Source organism: Myodes glareolus, chromosome 4 (genome assembly GCF_982192425.1).
Source record: "Myodes glareolus chromosome 4, mMyoGla1.1, whole genome shotgun sequence".
Classification (NCBI taxonomy): Eukaryota; Metazoa; Chordata; class Mammalia; order Rodentia; family Cricetidae; genus Myodes; species Myodes glareolus.
The window spans coordinates 35,812,252-35,831,428 of NC_142029.1; the positions used below are offsets into that span (position 1 = coordinate 35,812,252).

General features: G+C 37.0%; 1 protein-coding gene across 2 annotated transcripts in view; it reads right to left on the reverse strand.

The window, feature by feature from the left end:
* Positions 1–4,193: 4,193 nt before the first annotated feature.
* Tinag (tubulointerstitial nephritis antigen) overlaps positions 4,194–19,177 on the reverse strand; it is a 101,282-nt gene continuing 86,298 nt past the window's right edge. For both annotated transcript variants that reach the window (XM_087905383.1, XM_048423994.3), the window contains one exon: positions 4,194–4,546. In XM_087905383.1, the coding sequence (XP_087761509.1) occupies positions 4,480–4,546 (67 nt within the window). In that variant the 3' untranslated portion in view covers positions 4,194–4,479. The remainder of the gene's footprint in view (positions 4,547–19,177) is intronic.

Sequence of the window (19,177 nt, forward strand, 5' to 3'; positions counted from 1 at the left end):
TCATTAGCCTGGTTCTGAACCTGGGTATTTGCAGGGTTGGTCAGTCCACCAGCTTTCCCCGGTTCTCACCACCTGAGTGAACTCTCCAGTATTGCCCTGGCTAGTTCACCCCTGGCTGCAATGAGCAAGGGGCGGAGCCCCGTCTGGTCTCCTGCTTTCATGCCATGAGGGTGAGGCTCTCCCATGCCTACACCATCAGGGTCAGCTCTGCTGCTGCTCAGCTAAGATGCAGAGATCACATTCCCAAGTATTGTAGCTGATGAGGGGCAGGCCCAACTCTCCAACCTGCCACAGGTGACAAGGGAGGGGTTGGGGGGGGGAGCAACTCTCCCCGGTCACACCACCATAAGGAAGAGGCAGATGAGAACCAGTACCAGATCTCCCATGCTCACATTATCGGGACTGCTTCACCCTCAACCCTTTCGGTAGGGTCCGCTCCTTTGTGCTGAGGGCAAGATGCAGGATCTAATTTCCAGAGTGCTGCAGCTTGTAAGCGGGTGGTCAGCTCCCACACCCAGGAGGTGACAGGGGCAAAGAGGGGCATTTTCCCTCCCCCTCACCATCACATGACAGATCAGGGGGTGTGGCCTGCTATTTCACTCTCTCACACTCAGGGCCAGCTAACTGGAGCCTTTGTCAACGGGGTCAGCTCTACTGTGCTGGCCCAGGAGAAGAGCAGGACCTGCTTTCCTGAGTGCTGCAACTACTTAGGGGGAGGTTTTATACATTTTTTAATTAAAAATTTCCATACAGTGTATTTTTGTCACATTTTCCCCCTCCGTAATTCATCTTTTACATATTTCTCGGTGCCATCTGAAGAGACACGACTCAAGTCGGGGAAATGCTCAAGCATGAATTCACCATCTAATATTTAGGATGTTTCTTCAAGAAAATTGTAGGAAATAAGCAATCAAAATGGAAACCCACAACAAAGTCCAAATTTCTAAGTAGATAGGACAAAAAAAAAAAATCAGGTGTGGTCAGTCAAGTATCTTCTAACCTTAGACATATATTCCTGGTTGAACAAAATCATATTTTTGGCCAATTCTACTTTCAGATATTATTAATTTGCAACAAAAAGATTACATGCATGGAAACAACAACAGAAAAGAAATTGCTAAAGTGGCCTAAGTCGATGCACAGTCGTGTTGTGTAACTCTTTCTTCTGAACTAAAGCATTCTCTTGTTGGGGTAGTTTGTAGGGAACAAGGGAAGTCCTGAGTGTTGTTGTTGACACGGACACAGCTTTGTCAAGGACCCCAGTGCCTCCATCCAATGGAAGTGACCAAGCCTTCACTGAGTGAAGCTCATAGAAATGAGAAGCCTTCCTCCGGTCCAAGTGTGAACGCTGACTCCGTGAGCAGAAAATGTCCATAGTAGCTTTCTTCTCCTAGGGTATGCACAGCCTATGTATGCTCCTGGACAGAAACGACCCCTACTGAGATTAGCTAAACATGCCTCCCTGTTTTGTTGTTTATAATAACCCTGCTTCAATTCCTTGTTTATCTATATATGATAATCCTGTCTTCTTGGTCAGCTGTATATGATAAACATGTTGGGTTTCTGCAGCTGCTATGACTTTTCCATCAGAAAGTCCAGACCATCGGTTCCCAGCTTTTCTGTCTGTGTGTTAAGGTAAGTCACCAATTCGACAAACAAGTGGACTCCTCAGTTAGTGTCTGCCCCACCTTGGATCACATACTGCTGGGAAATTTACCCTAGGTTTGATATACTGGTATTGTCTTTCTTTTTTCTTCTTAGAGTTGCTTCCTCCTTATGTTGAAATCATTAGAAACATAGAACATTTTATTTTCCTTCATATCTACCTTTCTTCCTTCTTTCCTTTTTACGTTCATTTTTTCTTTTGTTCTTTCTTTCTTTTTTTTTGACACAGTTTTGCCATGTAGCTCTGGCTAGACTTGAATCCTCCACCTGTCTTCCAAGGGATGGGACATTTTAATACAGTATAATCTAAGGACAAAAGTCGAAAGAAGAATATATCCCCATTATTGTTTTCCATTTGAATAGCATAATGTATGTGCACCTACTGAATCATGGTCTTTTGAAAAGCGATGCTCACCATCTGGTATTCTGAGCTTATAATGCATTGCTCATGTTTGACATCCGTGAAAATACTGCGAGTACCTGTTCATGCTGCCTTGTCTGTACTGTTTTGGCAATCATAGGCTGGCTGTTCAGCAAGCAGAGACTGCTATTCTTTGACTGTGTTATTTTCTTGACACTGGATATATTTTCCCCTTCTTTGCCCACCATAAAAGAGACCCTAGAGCATTCAGCTGAAAAATTAATTAATTAAGGTAGAAAGACCCATCCCTGAATGTGGTAGCACCATTCCCTTGACTGAACCCTGAGCTGAATAAGAAAAACACATAACAAAGAAACAAACAAAAGCAAAAATCAAATAAACAAACAAACAAGAACAAGATGATAACTAGCATGTAGGTATTTGACCTCTATTCCTGATTACGGCTACAATGTGAGCAGTTCCTCATATTTTCTTGTGGTGACTATGATGTCCACTATGATGAACTGGAATCTAGAAATGTGAGCTGAAACAAACTATTTGTTTCCTAAATGAATTGTGTCTGATTATTTCTTCTTTCCTTATGAGGTAAAGTTGGTTCTGTTGGATTTAGCACAGTGCCTGCTTTACTCCCTGCCCCCTCCCCTCTTAGCATTTATTTCAAGGCCCAAACAAACTATGTGTTGTAGCAGCTGTTTTTAAAGCATCCCAGGGTAACAAAACAAATCCAATTACTTCTCAACCTCTACAGAATTAGGAACACCATCAATAAGGTGAAACATGTAAATTATTTGAGGAGGGGAAAACAAGCGAATAGGTACTTGTAAAACTACAATGATTAATGACCAACATAACTACAGATATATTTGTGTGTGGTGTGGGTTAGCAGTGCATATCCACCTGCCTTGCATTCTCTCATTCTCAGGATGATTGGCTTATCTAACCAAAGTATCTTTGTGTATATTACATAAAAATTCCTACAATGAAACTAAGAGTTATAGAGTATGTTGGATGGAGGAGCAGGCTGCATCCCACCACCCTGCTAGCTTACATCCAAAATAACCACACAGAAATTGTATTAATTAAATTACTGCCTGACCCATTAGCTCTAGCCTTTTATTGGCTAACTCTCACATTTTGGTTAACCCACCTCCATTAATGTGTATCACTACTTAACTGTGGCTTACCGGCATGAATCTAACCAGCATTTGTCTCATGCATGAGAGCCATGACGTCTGTTCTGTCTACTCCGCCCACTTAAGGGCTGCCCTATCAAAAGGCCAAGGCAGTCTCTTTATTCAACCAATGAAAGCAACACACAAACAGAAGAATCTCCTATAGGAGTACCCAGAAAGTTAGATCACAGCTATTCTACCACTATATCATGATCAGTTATGTTCATGAATAGCTTTGATCTCTTATTTAGATGCCAGTGAATTTCAAAAAAGAGTATGTCTTTGTTTCTGTTTCTGTGACTACAGAGGACTGAAAGCAAAGCTAATTTAGCTGACTTTTTAAAGGCTCAAGCAGGAAACTGTGAAATGTTTGTGATAAAAATGCATTTATTCTTTGTGACTCTTGACATTGTAGTGTTTTTGTTTTCAGGGATAAATATGTTAGTTTTCTATGCACAAACTGATAACTAATTTTATGATTAAGATTACGCATAGTGTACTAGCTTCTCTAAATAGGTGTGTATTTATGTCAAGACAATCCTTCTCTTTTAGCTTCTATGTTTTTCTTTGCTTACTCTTGTCTCCATCTCAAAGACCAATACACGATACTAAGGTCATTTTTAGATGGAGTTACTCTTCTTTTGGGATAAAAATACAAGCAAAGTTTAAACAAAATAAAAGGAAACAAAATATTAGTTTATTGAGAGAATAGTTGATAATTAGTGTCTTCTGCTTCCAGCAAGACACAAGCAATGTTTAAACTAAGAAAGCATTATTTGTTGAAAAGAAAGTTATAGAGCTGGGACACTAGTGACTTTGCTTTTTGTCGTCTGACAGACTCCTCAGCTCAAGAGTGGGCTCCTAAAGTTTCTGTAAAGGAGCGATATGAAATCGAAACCTAATCCTGTCACACTGTGAACAATTAAAACCAAAGAAAACACCACCATGAGAGCAAAATAATAACACTGGGGAACTTCAAAGGCAAGTAACCTCTCTTTCTTTTATTAGTATTTTAATATACTCAGTAATGTAAAGAGAACAAAAGATTATATCTTGGAGTGAAATAAGAAAAATAAGGAATGTTCTATGCACACAACAGAAATGCAACCCTTTCATTGATGCAGAGAATCTTACATTGCTAAAATTCAATTTAACGAGTTCCTAAATGCATGACCTTATGGGAATTTGATAGTTATGGATCATCTGAACTTGTCAGTTGGCCCCACGCTGCGATAATCAATTTTTCAATGTCAGACTCATTTACTCCTCGAAGAATCCTAAAATAGCCATTCTCTCCCCACGACTTTCCCCAGGAATTGGCAGCAATCTGCAGGAAAAGACAAAAGCATTAAAATGTTGAGTATTATACTTTGATAGTTTTTAATCCTTTCTATAAAAACAGAGAAAATACTAGATATATTTAAATTGCCTTTGACTTTTACAGATGGTAATGATTAATCACCTAAACATTTTCTGAATAATGATCAAGGAGTTCTATTACTTATATCACATTAATATCCTCATGCGTATTCACTGGCAAGAACCAGAATTAATGTGTTTTCAAATGTGGTAGTACATTTGGATTGTAGACTTGACATATTATACAATCACTCAAGATGGGATTCTCCCTGAGGAATTCTGTAGATTGGGTTATTTTAAGAACAAGCCTATGAGAAATTTTCTTAATTTGATTAACTGAGGTAGAAACACCCACTCCTGAATGTAGGCTTTGCCATTTCCTGGGCTGAATCCTGGGCTAAATAAGAAAAACAAAAAGGCAAACTGAGAACTAGCATGTAGGTATTCTTTCCTCTCTATTCCTGACTATGGTTTCAGTGTGAGCTGCTCCCTCGACAGCTTGTGATATGAAATCCCCACTTTGATGCGCTGGAATCTAGAAATGAGAACTGAAATAAACCCTTTCTTCTGGTGTGGTATTCTCCTCTGTATACTATGAATATGTTTTATTGCCATTGGTTAATAAAGAACCTGCTTTCAGTCAGTGGCTTACCAGAAAATATCCAGGCCGGAAAAAATAAGGAGAGAGAGTAGGCAAAGCCAGTGAGATGCCATGTAGCTACTGCCAGAGGAGACAGATGCTGGAGCCTTGCTGGTAGGTAGGCTACAACCTCATGGCAATGCACAGATTAACAGAGATGGACTTATTTAAGATATAAGAGCTAGCTAGAAATACTCTTAAGCTATTGGTCAAACAGTATTACAATTAATACATATTTCTGTGTGATTATTTCAGGAGTCTGGGGTAGCCGGGAAATGAACAAGCAGTCTCGGTCAATAGTCTTCCCTAAATGTCTTTTGTCTGGGTATTTTGTCATATCAAATGAAAAAGAAAGTATGACACGGAGGCATGAGAGTTATGACCTATCCTTGTGTTAAACACCAGAAAGCCGAAAACAAATGGTATATATTATTCTGTGTTCAGGGGAGTTCCAATCTAATGAAATATGAGTAGCATAAGTTAAGTGCTAAGATGGATATGCTCATAGAGTGCTATTGAGATCACCCTAGCTGCATCATATTTATTAGCTTGGCTTAGAAAGAATGTAGACTGGCTATGTGAAATGATTAGGGAAGGCTGTGCAGAAATTGACCAAAATCTCAATGTAGAGAGATTCTCTAGTAGAGTGAAGCAAGCAAAACCCATAAACACTAAGCATGAAGCCGTGTAACGGAATTTATTGAAGTAATTAAATTGTTAAAATTCTTATTAGGTAGCTCGACCTGGCAGCAAACCTTAAATTGATCATAGAGTATACACCATCCTCAAACTCACTAAAGCTCATTAGTGTCCTTGCACTAAGGCTTTCCTCCCTAGAACTAGCAAAGTAGATGTGAACCACCAAGCCTGGTGACTGAATCCCTGCTTTTAGTTACATAATCTAATGAAGGCAGAGAAAATAAAGTATGTGAAAAAAAAGCAAAATCAGCAGGAATTAGAAGCTGTTCCTTTATTCTTTTTCTTTTTAAACTCTGGGGATGATTAGAGAGCTGGGATGGGTCCAGAATAACTCCCAGATCTAAAGCTTGAGTGAGTAAGTACATTGTGAAGCCAAAGCGCTAATGGAGTGTGCCGAGAATGTCATAAAGGCAGAAGAGGCACATGGAGGGAATTAGTTGACCACAACTAAATGCAGTAGACCAGCTCCGTGAATTAGAGACTTCATAACAACAGCTGCCACGCTTGGCTTCCATTCACCCTGTGCTGGGTCTCAGACAGAAAATGATCTTGGGTGTGATCTACACTGATATTCCCCAGGCATGTGGTATTGCATTCAGCTTCCACGGTTTTCTCCTATGAGAATCGACTCCCTCAGCTTCAGAAATTGTCATGACAACATCAGTTTTAAAAAACAGCCAATTATCATCAGAACTTCTTATTTTAGATTTGGCTTTTTGCCTCTTCAATCATCCCTGACACCTGAAAGGAACGCGCTCAAACATGGATCTGAAATCACAAATTCAGTGTGGCTCCTAAAGTTGAAATGGACTTTGAATAGCTGGAAATGAGACAGAGACAAAATGTGTGTCTTTGCAACTAGGTGCCAAACAAAATTCCAAGTCTCAAATTTTGGAGCCAGTTCCAATATATGAACATATTGGAAAATAATTTATAAATGTAAAACATGTATTCCCCAAAACAGAAAAATTAAATAAAATTAATCTCAAATGGAAAATATTTTAGAAACATTATTTTTATAGTGAAACTATATTTGTAGCATTGTACCTACTTTGACCTGACTATCTGAAGATTATTTTCATACAAAATTTTGTCATTTTATCTTTGTTGAATCTGGGAAGGACAGGTAAAATTTGCCAAACAAATGCAAATTCATATGCTAATGAAAGTTGTGATGGCTAATCTTAGTTGTCAAACTGACTACATCTGGAATCTACTAAAACCCAAACAGCTGGGTACACCTGTGAGGGATTTTCTGGAATGAATCATTAGAAGTGGGAAGACCCACCCTAAATCTAAGACCCACCTTCTGGTGAGACTCTCAAGAAAGGATACATAAGAAGGACACTTCTGCTTTTGTGTATTTGCCCTCACTTTCCTGTCAAGTTTCTCTATCTTCTGACTGAGGCATTCCTTCACTGACTTTAGAACTAACTTCTCCATAAATCCAATTCAGAAAAAGATTCGCAGCTCTTTAGGAATGTTTGGGGTCTCTATGACAAGATTGGGAATGCAGCGATTCACATAGAGTCCATTCAAACCCTAGTTTTGTCACAAAGGGGGCAAGAATCTTGGTGGATATGCTAAATTTGACCATTCATGATAGTAAATTAGAAATAAAATGAACTTCTCACAATCTTATACAATATATCTTCAAAAAATCTATACCAGTACCAAAGTTAGTTTTAAAGTATGGAAAGCATTTCGTTTATCCTTATAGAACAAAGCGTAGGCATTCATTATTATCACACCCATCAGCATTTCAATGGAAGTTTCTTAGGTTTCATTTAATGAAGGGAAAGAAATATGAAGAATTCATAATAAGAAATGTAATTAATATACACAAGAGGTATAATTCTTTTTTGAGACTCTAATACTTTACCAGAATATCTTAGGAGCTCACAAATATTTCCATTCTATATACCAATTACAAACACATTAAGAAAACAATCAGAGAAATATTTCTATACACAGTACCTGAAACACAACAAACACACAAACAACAACAAAATCCCAGGAATTTGACCAAAAAAGTGAAATATGTCTACATTGAAAACATAAAAAATGAGAATCTTCTGTTGAGAATTCTCTGTTTAGATCCTTACCCCATTTTTTGTTTGGATTATTTTGTATTTTGATGTCTAGTTTCTTGAGTTCTTTATATGTTTTGGAGATCAGTCACCTGTCAGATGTGGGGTTGGTGAAGATCTTTTCCCATTCTGTAGGCTACTGTTTTGTCTTATTTAGTGTGTCCCTTGCCTTACAGAAGCTTTCAGTTTCAAGAGGTTCCATTTATTGATTGTTGTTCTCAGAGTCTGTGCTGCTGGTATTATATTTAGGAAGTGGTCTCCTGTGCTAATGTGTTCAAGGTTAACTACTGGTTTCTCTTCAGTCAGGTTCAGTGTACCTGGGTTTATGTTGAGGTCTTTGATCCACTTGGACTTGAGTTTTGTGCATGGCAATAGATATGAATGTATTTGTAATCTTCTACATGGTGGCATCCAATTATACCAGTACCATTTGTTGAAGATGCTTTTTAGCCCTGTTATATGGATTTGACTTCTTTTCTAAAAGAATCAGGTATTCATAGATGTGTGGATTAATATCAGGGCCTTCAATTTGATTCCTTTGCTCTATGTGTCTGTTTTTATGCCAATACCAAGCTCTTTTTATGACTATGGCTCTACAGTGGAGCTTGAAGTCTTGAAGTAAGGGTTGGTGATGCCTCCAGAAGTTCTTTTACTGCACAAGATTGTTTTAGCTATCCTGATTTTTTTTTCTTTTTCCATTTAAAGTTCAATATTGTCCTTTCAAGGTCTGTGAAGAATTATGTTTGGATTTTAATGGAGATTGCATTGAATCTGTAATTTGCTTTTGGTGGGGTTGCCATTTATTATTATGTTGATCCTACCTATCCAAAAGCATGGGAGATTTTTTTTTCCATTTTCTGTTATCTTCTTCAATTTCTTTCTTCAAAGACTTAAAGTTCTTGACATACAAGTCTTTCACTTGTTTGATTAGAGTTACCCCAAGATATTTTATTTTATTTATGGCTATTGAAAAGGAAAATGTTTCTCTGATTTCTTTCTCAGCCTTTTTATCATTTGTATCTAGTAGGACAACTGATTTTTGAGTTAATCTTGTATCCTGTCACATTACTAAAGGTGATTATCTCGAATGTCTCCAAGACCTTTATCATGAAGGGGTGTTGGATATTGTCAAAGGCTTTTTGAGCATCTAATGAGATGAGCAGGTGTTTTTTTTTTAATTTCAGTTTGTTTATAAGATGAACTACATCGACAGATTTTTGTATGTTGAACCATCCCTGAATCTCTGCGATGAAGCTTGCTTGGTCATAGAGGATGATTTTTCTGATGTATTCTTGGAATTGGTTTACTAGAATTTTATTGAGCATTTTTGTATCAATGTTCATGAGGGAGATTGGTCTATAATTCTCTTTCTTTGCTGTATCTTTGTGTTGTTAGGGTATCAGGATAACTGTAACCTCAAAAAGGAATTTGACAATGTTCCTTCTGATTCTATTTAGGAGTATTTTGTATTAGTTTTGGGGTATTGTATTAGTTATTTTTTGAAATTCTGGCAGAATTCTGCACTGAAACCATCTTGTCTTGAGCTTTTTTTAATTGGGAGACTTTTAATGACTGCTTCTGTTTTTTGTTTAAGAAGTTTATCTGGTCTTATTTAATGTTGATATGTGGTACCAATGCAGAAAATTGTTCATTTCTGTTAAATTTTCCAATTTTCCTCAGTGTCTGTTGTTATTTCATTTCTGATTTTGTTAATTTGGGTAATATCTCTCTGCTTTTGTTTAGTTTGGATACAGGTATGTCTATCTTGTTGATTTTTTCAAAGAAAAAAGTTTCATTGATTTTTTGTATTGTTCTCTTTTATTGATTTCAGCCCTCAGTTTGATTATTCCCTGTCTTCTCTTCCAATTTAAAAAAAAATGCAGTATAGGTCTAAACAGAATATTCTCAACAGAAGAATCTCAAATGGCCAAAAGATTTTAAGGTATTTCTCAACATTCTTAGTCTTCAGAAAAATGCAAATCAAAACGACTCTGAGATACCATCTTACACCTGTCAGAGTGGCTAAGATAAAAAAAAACAAAACAAAACACTATTGACAACCTGTGTGGAGTAAGGGGAACCCTTCTTCAGTATGGATGGAGTGCAAACTTTCACAGCCACTTCAGAAATTAGTATGACAATTTCTCAGAAAATTGGGAATCAATCTACCTCAAGACCCAACGATACCACTCTTGGGCATATACCCAAAGGATGCTCAAACATACCACAAGGTCACCTACTCAACTTAGTTCACAGTAGCATTATTCATAATATCCAGAACCCGGAAACAACCTAGATGCTCCTACAGCAAAGAATGGATAAAGAAAATGTACATTTATGCAATAGAGTATTACTCGGCTGTAAAAAAAAAAAAAAAAAAAAAAAAAAAACCATCATGAAATTTTCAGGCAAATGGATGGAACTAGAAATCATCCTGAGTGAGGTAACCCAGACCCAGAAAGGCAAACATGGAATGTACTCACTCGTAAGTGGATACTAAATGTGAAGCAAAGGACAACCAGAACACAATCCACAAATACAGAGAAACTAGGTACCAAGGAGGACCCTAAGAGGGACACATGGTTCGTCCTGGGAAAGGAGAAGAGATGAGATCTCCTCGGTAAACTAGGGGCAGAGAGGTGGTAGAGAAGAGGGAGGGGATGGGTGGTGCCAGCCCTCCGTGTTACAGATGGGGGATGACAACGGGAGGGAACAGGATGGTCGATTGGTGAAGGGATGAAGTAGGAGAGCCAGAAAAGAGCTATCTTGATATAGGGAGCCATTATGGGGTTAGAGAGAAACCTGGTGCTAGGGAAATTCTCAGAAATCCACAAAGATGACCCCAGCTAAGACCCCCTAGCAATAGTGGAGAGGGTGACTGAACTGGCCTTCTCCTGTAATCATATTGGTGACTACCCAAACTGTCATCATAGAACCTTCAACTAGTAACTGATGGAAGCAAATATAAATATCCACATCCAAGCGCCAGGCTGAGCTATGGGAGTCAAGTCAAAGAGAGGGAGAAGGGATTAAATGAGCAAGGGGAGTCAAGATCATGATGGGAAACCCATAAAGACATTTGAAAGGAACTTCAGGGATTTCACGGAGTTTAGATTGACATTTGGGATCCTACATGGGACCAAACCAGGCCCACTGCATGTAGGCAACAGTTTTGTAGCCTGGTATGCTTATGGGACCCCTGCCAGTTGAATCAGGATCTATACCTAGTGCATGAGCTGGCTTTTTGAAGCTCATTCCACATAGTGGGATGCCTTGCTCAGTCTTGATGCGGGGGAGCGGGGTTGGTTCTGTCTCAGTTGAATGTACCAGGCTTTGTTGACTCTCCATGAGAGGCCTTACCCTTTCTGAGGAGTGGATGGTTTGTGGGTTTCAGGGAGGTGCAGGAAAGAAAGAGAGGAGGGAGAGGGACCTGTGGTTGGTAAGTAAAATGAATAAAATATATAAAAAAGAAACAATACAAAACTTGAGGGTCTCCTTTTTTTCTTCTACATGTATATCAACAGTTCTGTGAAAAGTGGATATACGTGTAGAAGAAAAAAAGGAGATCCTCAAGCTTTTGCATTGTTATACTGGTTTACGATACTTTCCTTTTTGTATAGTCCATAAAAAACTTTAATGTAACACTGGTTCTGTTTATTGTTTAAACATTTGGCTAGATTGACAAGACTTCCCACCCACAGTTTCTCTGTGAGAGTGTGCTGTGATGTAGTCACACAGAAGGGCTCAGGCTCTCTACTTTAATCCTGTTGAAGCTTTCTTTTCTCAGAAATGTATACATTTCATATTAGATAAGTATCAATGTATTGCCATAACTTTTCATAATGTTCTCTTCTCTTCTTCAACTGCTTAGTACACATTCAGTGCTTTGTAGCTTCACTTTCAATGTGGATTATCTTGTTTCTTTTTTAGTATTTCAGAAATTATTTTTCAAGAATTAATTATTTTCTTTAATTTATGTGTGTTTTCTTTTTTGTATTAATTTTGGGACTTGTCTTTGTAAGTTTTCATTTCTTTGTTAAGTATAAGTTTCTTGGCTAATTGAGTCACCGTTTCAACATCTTAAAGTTGTATTTGAGATTTCTTTTATGATTTTATATTAAGCTTTATAATGCTTTAAATACATAGCATTTCTCACTTGGCATATTCTATATCATTTCAATCTTATGTGTTCATTGAACTTGCCATGCATTCTGGAAATTTGGGTAAATTTTTAGTGAACTTTCTAAAAATTATCTATAGTACAAGGTCATCAAACAATGTTCCTACTCTACCTCCATACTTAGATATTAGTGGGTTTTTTTATGAGGACACTGAGTTAGAGATTAACATTTATTTTTGTAACTTTAGCTTTCCATTTCCAAAACTATATTCTTGCAGTTTTAATTTGTCTGGATATGTGTTATTTCACTACTACTTTGAGGAAAGCTGTCAGTAACTTAAGATTCTAGGGAGCTAGGTAAATCATGACAAACCCTTTATCATCTTTATTTCACTCAGCCAATTATCAACATTGTCATTTGGTGGCTTTTCACTTTCTGGTTTGTTTGTTCAGTGGTTTGCCTTAAGGTCAATTTTGACATTTTTATGTTAAAATATGACTACATAATTTTTCCTTCTATTTCTTCCCTCTAAATCATTCTATATTCCTCCTCACTCTCTCAAATCTTTGGGCACCTCTTCATTTGATTATTCTCATTATATACTATTAAGGGACATGTATAATTTTAAAATATGCTATTTTTCTCTTTATCTTTTGTTTGCTGTTAATGGAATTCCTCTGTATGGTTATCTTGATTTCTCCTAACTAGAGTTTACAGAGATTTCTTAAACTTTGGGTTGGTATCTTTTATGTTTTAGAAAACTGGTCATTATGGGGTGAAATACAAATTCTCCCCTGTTGTCTTTCTCTCTTTCCTTTACAGGAATATAACTTTATGATCATATACTGCTTCTACCTTTCTCTGCACGTGCTCTGTATTTGTTTGATTTTTTTATTTCCTTCAATTATCTTCTGTATATTGTAATGTGTGTAAATTTTGTTGAACTTTAATTTTGATCATTAATTATTATATCCACTCCATTTAAATATGAAGCTTAAAGTACTAGGTAGAAAAATAAGACAAGAGAAAAAATTAAAGTAATACAGGTAGTAAAAGAAGTCAGGCTGTCATTATTTGCAAATAATATGTTATGCATAAGGGACTACCAAAATTCCATCAGAATACTTGTAGACATAATCCACCCCTTCAGTAAACTGTCAGAATGTAAGATCAAATTACAAAATTTAGCAACTTTTCTATACATCAACAGCAAATACAAAGAGAAAGACATCACAGGCTCACCCCTATTTCACAATAGCTCAAGAGAAAATAAAATATAAACGAGTAAATCTAATGAAGTAGATTAAAGACCTTCATAGTGAAAACTTTAAATCTCTGAATAGATTGAGGAAAACACTTTGTTGGTTGTTTCTATCTTTTGTTCTTTTGGTTCTTTGCTCTTTGGGGGACCCATCATCCAGCTCCCAAATAAATCAAACATAGAGGCTTATTCTTAATTATAAATGTCCAGCCTTGTTTCTAGCCAGCCCAGCTTTTCTTAAATTATTCCCATATACCTTTTGCCTCTGAGCTTTCGCCTTTTCTTACTTCTGTATATCTTACTTCACTCTTATTCCATGACTGCTGTGAAGCTGGTGGCTTCCCCGGGGTTTCCTTCTCTCATTTTTCTCGCATCACTTCTTCTGCTCTGCTCCCATTTAAGGAGCCTGGCAACACATAGTTCCTCCCTACCACTTCCTGTCAGCTACTTGCTGAATCAGCTTCCTGACCGCAGGTTGATTTTATTTAATCAAACAAATGTAACACGACTTTGCATCATTAAGCAAATATTTCACAGTATAAACAAACGTAACACATCTTAAATTAATATTCACAACGAACACTAGAAAGTGGGAAGACTTCTCATGCATTAGTAGAATTAATATTATAAAAATGACCATTCTGTCAAAAGCTATTTCCACATTCAGTACAATTCCACTCTCAGCCCTCATTTTATTCTTCACAGGAATAAAAAAAGTCCTAAAATTTCTTTGGAGTCATAGAGGACTCCAGATATCGGAAATGATCCTAGAAAAATACTCAATGTTGGTGGAATTAGCATTCCTGATTTCAAGACATATTACAAAGTGGTAGTAATAAAAACAGTCTGGTATTGACTCACAAAACAGATATGTAGACCAATGGAACAAAATAAGAAATCTAAACATTGCTACACATAACTACAACCACTTGATAGTTGACAAAGATGTCGAAAACATACACTGGAGAGAAGAGCATCTTCAATAAATGGTGTTGTGAAAGCTCAGTGTCTACATGTAGAAGCATTAAATTAGACCTGTATCAATCAGTCTGCATACAAATTAACTCCAATGGATCAAAGAGTTCAATATGAAACCTGAAAACACTAGAAGAAGTGTTCTATATCTAGAACACTAGATATAGGCAGTATCTCACAAGACATAGATGTAAGAAAGGCTTTTCTGAGAAAGATTTCATTTTCTCAGGAATTAAAAAAAAAGAAACCCCATTTGTTCAGAAATTAAGAAACTCAGAACTAAAAATCTTCTGTATGAATAAAAAATTTCAATTTTCTTGCAGAGTAATTCATCAATACTGTATTAAGTGTTTTATAGTGACTATTTTAAGACCTACGTACTAGGTATCATTTGTTAATTATATCAAAATCTTTCTGCTATTGAGAATTGGTTGTAATTTCCCTTATTCATGTAAATTTTTAGTATGCACTACATTATGTCAATTGAAAGCACTGGTGTTGTGTTTATTTTCCACAAGTCATCCCCTTTCTGTATGTAGGAGAATATGCTAAGGGACTGATCAGTTCAGCATTGTAAAGCTTAAGTTGCTCAGAGACGAGAATTTTATTAAACTCAATTCATATGTGGTTTAAAGCATTCCAAGATGATCGGCTCACAAAGGATCCTGAAACACTGAAGAATTTGTCCAGATTTTCCATCTGCTTCCTTGACGTATGACTTTGTTCCAGTGCTTAGTAATTATTTCATGGGTGGGGGCAGATGCCAGCTTTTGATCCCTCTAGACCAGTCCAGGTTCTTTCTCATTCTCAATATTGCTTTCTCTCCCCATTGCAAAAACGGTTCTCACCCTGAGCCTAGACCTACCAAATAATCTCAGATCACAGGAAAACGTCAGAGATTCATTCAACTCTCATTTTAAAAATAAAATATGTTTAAAATTTATAGTGGGTCCTCTACGTATATGTTAGGTCTGTTTTTTTTTTTCCTTTTGGTGTTTTTGTGGAACTCCTAGCAGTGGGACTGGGTGTGTCTCTACATTTCTGCCTGCGCCTGAGATTGCTTTCCTCCTTTCGGGTTGTCCTTTCCAGGCTGGGTGTGAAGACTTTCGCCTTGCTTCACTGTATCCTGCTTGACTGTTGTTTCTAGGAAGTCTGATTTTGTGAAGAGGAAACAGAGGAAGAGTGGGGAGGGGATTTACTTGTAGGGGAGGGAAGGGAAACTGTGGTTGTGGTGTACTGTATAGGAAAAGAATTTATTTTAAATAAAAAATGGAAAAAAATAAAAGAATTGTATTGTTGCTCTTATTTAGCTTTATTTCTGAATTGTTGATATCTACTACACTTTACCCAACAATGAAAAACACCCAACAACTGCTATTAGAAAAAAGGACTATGATGTTAATATTTTAAAACTACATTACATAAACCTTCAGAAGGTTTTGTATTTCAGGGTATGTTGTGAAGTCAAGCAAAAAAAAATAAATATCCAAGAACCTTGATAAACCAAAAAAGGGTATAATAAAATGAAAAGGAATGGTTGTCTTTACTTTTAGAAACACTTACTTTTCACATACTATGGGGATTAAATCTGTAGTCATCTGCCTAGTTAATTGATTCAATATACATGGGCAATACAGCTTCTCTTATTCCTCCTGAGCCAAAGTGATTGCTCAGACAAGGTCCTGAATTAGTCCCCGAGGACATAATATTATCTCCCCCAATATTTACATGCCAGAAGATACAAAGCCTAGTATTAGAGAACATTATCTGGTGTTTGTGCAAGCCTTGAAAAGATGTATTCATATTGTCAAAGGCCAGGGCGAGGTAATAAATGATGTTTTATTTTCCCTTGTTCTTCAGGAAAGAGTAAAACTGCTTTTCTCCTGAAAGTAACTGGAGAAATTCTCTGCTCTTAGTCACTTCAATCCTCAGAACCCGTATTATAAAACCCGATGTAGTAGTGCACACATACAATTCCAGTGTTAGCAAAGGGAACATAAGTGGCTCCCTGGAGCCTATTGCTTATTGGCACGTTCCATTCCAGTGAGTGATATTCACCCCTCCACAGAGAAGCAACAAAGGGACAACACTTAGGTTGTCCTTAGACCTCCATACCTTCACATGAGCACACACACACACAAACACACAAACACACACAGAATACATATAGTAAAAATCTGAGAGTATATATGTGTGTACATATATATATATATATATATATATATTTATGCATACATGTTGGCATATGTATTTTTGCATGCATCCATATGCATGCCACTTATAGACTCTCAGTTGGAAAGATTAAAAAGAAGATGAGAGGATTTCATATTTTTTCCAGTGTATATTTCCTCATAACCATTCAGCAAATAACTATTCAATGTTATATGTTAGTAATTGTTATGAATTAACTACACCAAAACATGACTTTATCGAAACATTATATTACTATGAAATATTATATATTATAAAATAAATTCATTCAATAAGAATCTCAACATAGGAGCTTAACTGCAAATATTAAAATAACATCTTCCACAGTGTTTTAAACTATATGACAATAATATCATTTTAGAGGAAGTTTATAAAAAATTCTTCCAGTGCAAATCCCAACAATGATTTATATGTTGTATTCACTCTAATCTGCCCATTTAGATTTAGATTCTGAGGTATAGATTTTTTATTTCTAGAACTGTCTTTGGTCTGGAGGTTTATATGAGATTGACCCCCATAGGCTCATTTATTTGAATACTTAGTTGCTGGAATAATTTGGGGTAAGTTAGGAGGTGTGGCCTTGTTGGATGAGGTGCGATGCTGGGGTTGGGTTTTAGTTTCTAAAGTATTGTTCCATTTTAAGTCTAGAGCGCTCTCTCTCTCTCTCTCTCTCTCTCTCTCTCTCTCTCTCTCTTTCGCTCTGCCTACAGCTTGGACTTGTGGATCAAGATGTAAATTGTCAGGCTTTCTTGCTGCTTACCTTTGTCCTGCCATCATGGACTCTAACCTATTGAAACTGTAAGCCCCCAAATTAAATATTTTCTTTTATAAGTTGTTTTGGCCATGGATTTTTTTTTTCACAGCAATAGAAAAGTAAGTGAGATACAAGTTGCTATCGGGGACTGCAATGTAGACTATAGAATTTCAGTTAAAAGGCTTCAGTAGGGAAGCAACTGGACTAGAGACCAGTCTTGCAATATTTTGACCTGAGGCTAAATTGAAATGTGGATCTAATTTTCTTGGTGGAGGATATCTCAAGAGTGCCTAATATTAACTCTGTTGCATGGTTATTAGTAATTACCCTTATACAAGTCTACAATGAAAAAGAGAAATCATGCCTATATATATATATATATATATATATATATATATATATATATATATATATATAGTGTGTGTGTGTGTGTGAGAGAGAGAGAGAGAGAGAGAGAGATTAATGTAAGGAAAGAAAAGAGCTCCAGCACCAGGAAATTTAATGTTAGAGTCAATGCACATGCTGAAAGAGATGAGAAAATTAAAGAAAGGCCTGTTCCAAAGTGGAGTGAAAGGTGGGGTGTCCTCAAGGCAAGCACCCATCCAGCTAAGCTTCCAAGTTGTACAAAGGAAAGATATGAAAATTTTTCTGCACCTAAGAAACAACAACAGAGGGAAGCATATTCAAATGTGATTCAAGAGGTCCAAGGTCCATTCCAAGAATGCAGTCAAATTTGACTTTGTTGTCAACATGTTCTGGCATAAGCATCATGAAAGACACATGCAATCTTCCTTAACCATAAAAGAGAACTTCTGAGGTCAGGTTCGTGGCAGGGGAGTCCTTCCATGGAGGCTATCAGTGGTATTGAAAGTATAAACTGGGTTGATTGGAGAATCCAATATGTTGTAGATGTCAGGTCCTTGAGACATCTGCCATGGAAAATTTCAGACAAGAAGTGGAACCAGTCCAGTAAAACTGCAAGGGTAGAATGATCTAAGTCCTTTGATATGGCATGGAGCTACAGAATTTGGAGTTTTTCCCTGCTGGGTTTCGTCTTGCTTTGACCCAATATTTCTTCATTATGTCCTCCACTTCAGAATGGCATATTCTCTGTCATTATATGTTAGAAGGATATAATTTGCTTTTTCGATTTTATAGAGTTACAGTTAAAAGAGTTCTTTAAGTCTCAGAAGAGACTTTGAACTTATATTGTGTTGAGACTGTGAAAGACAATGTAGAATATTGAATTTGGACTAAATGCATTGTGTGTGTGTGTGTGTGTGTGTGTGTGTGTTATAATTTGTCTATAAACTATGGGAACCAAAGGATAGTGGTTTAAATAAAAATGGCCCCATATGCTCATATGTTGTTGGAACTGTTTGAGAAGGATTAGCAAGTATAGCCATATTTAATGAGGTGTGTCCTTGGGAATGGGCTTTGAGGAGTCAAAAGACTTGAACTATTCCCAGTCACTCTCCCTGCTTTGTAGTTGTGTCTCAAGATGTGACCTCTCAGCCACTACTTCAGCTTGACATCTGCTACCATGCTCAACACCATGAAAGTCATGGACTGTAACTTTGAGACCATAATTAAATGTTTTCCTTATGTGTGTTGCTTTGGATACAGTGATTTATCACAAAAACAAAAAAGTGACTAAATCTCTCTCTCTCTCTCTCTCTCTCTCTCTCTCTCTCTCTGTCTCTGTCTGTCTCGTGTGTGTGTGTGTGTGTGTGTGTGTGTGTGTTGCTTCTGTAGGTAAAGCCACTTGCTGATAAGCCTGATAATCTGAGTGAGTTTGGCCTCTGCAGCCAACATAGTTGAATGAGAAATTTTTCTTCTGCAAATTGT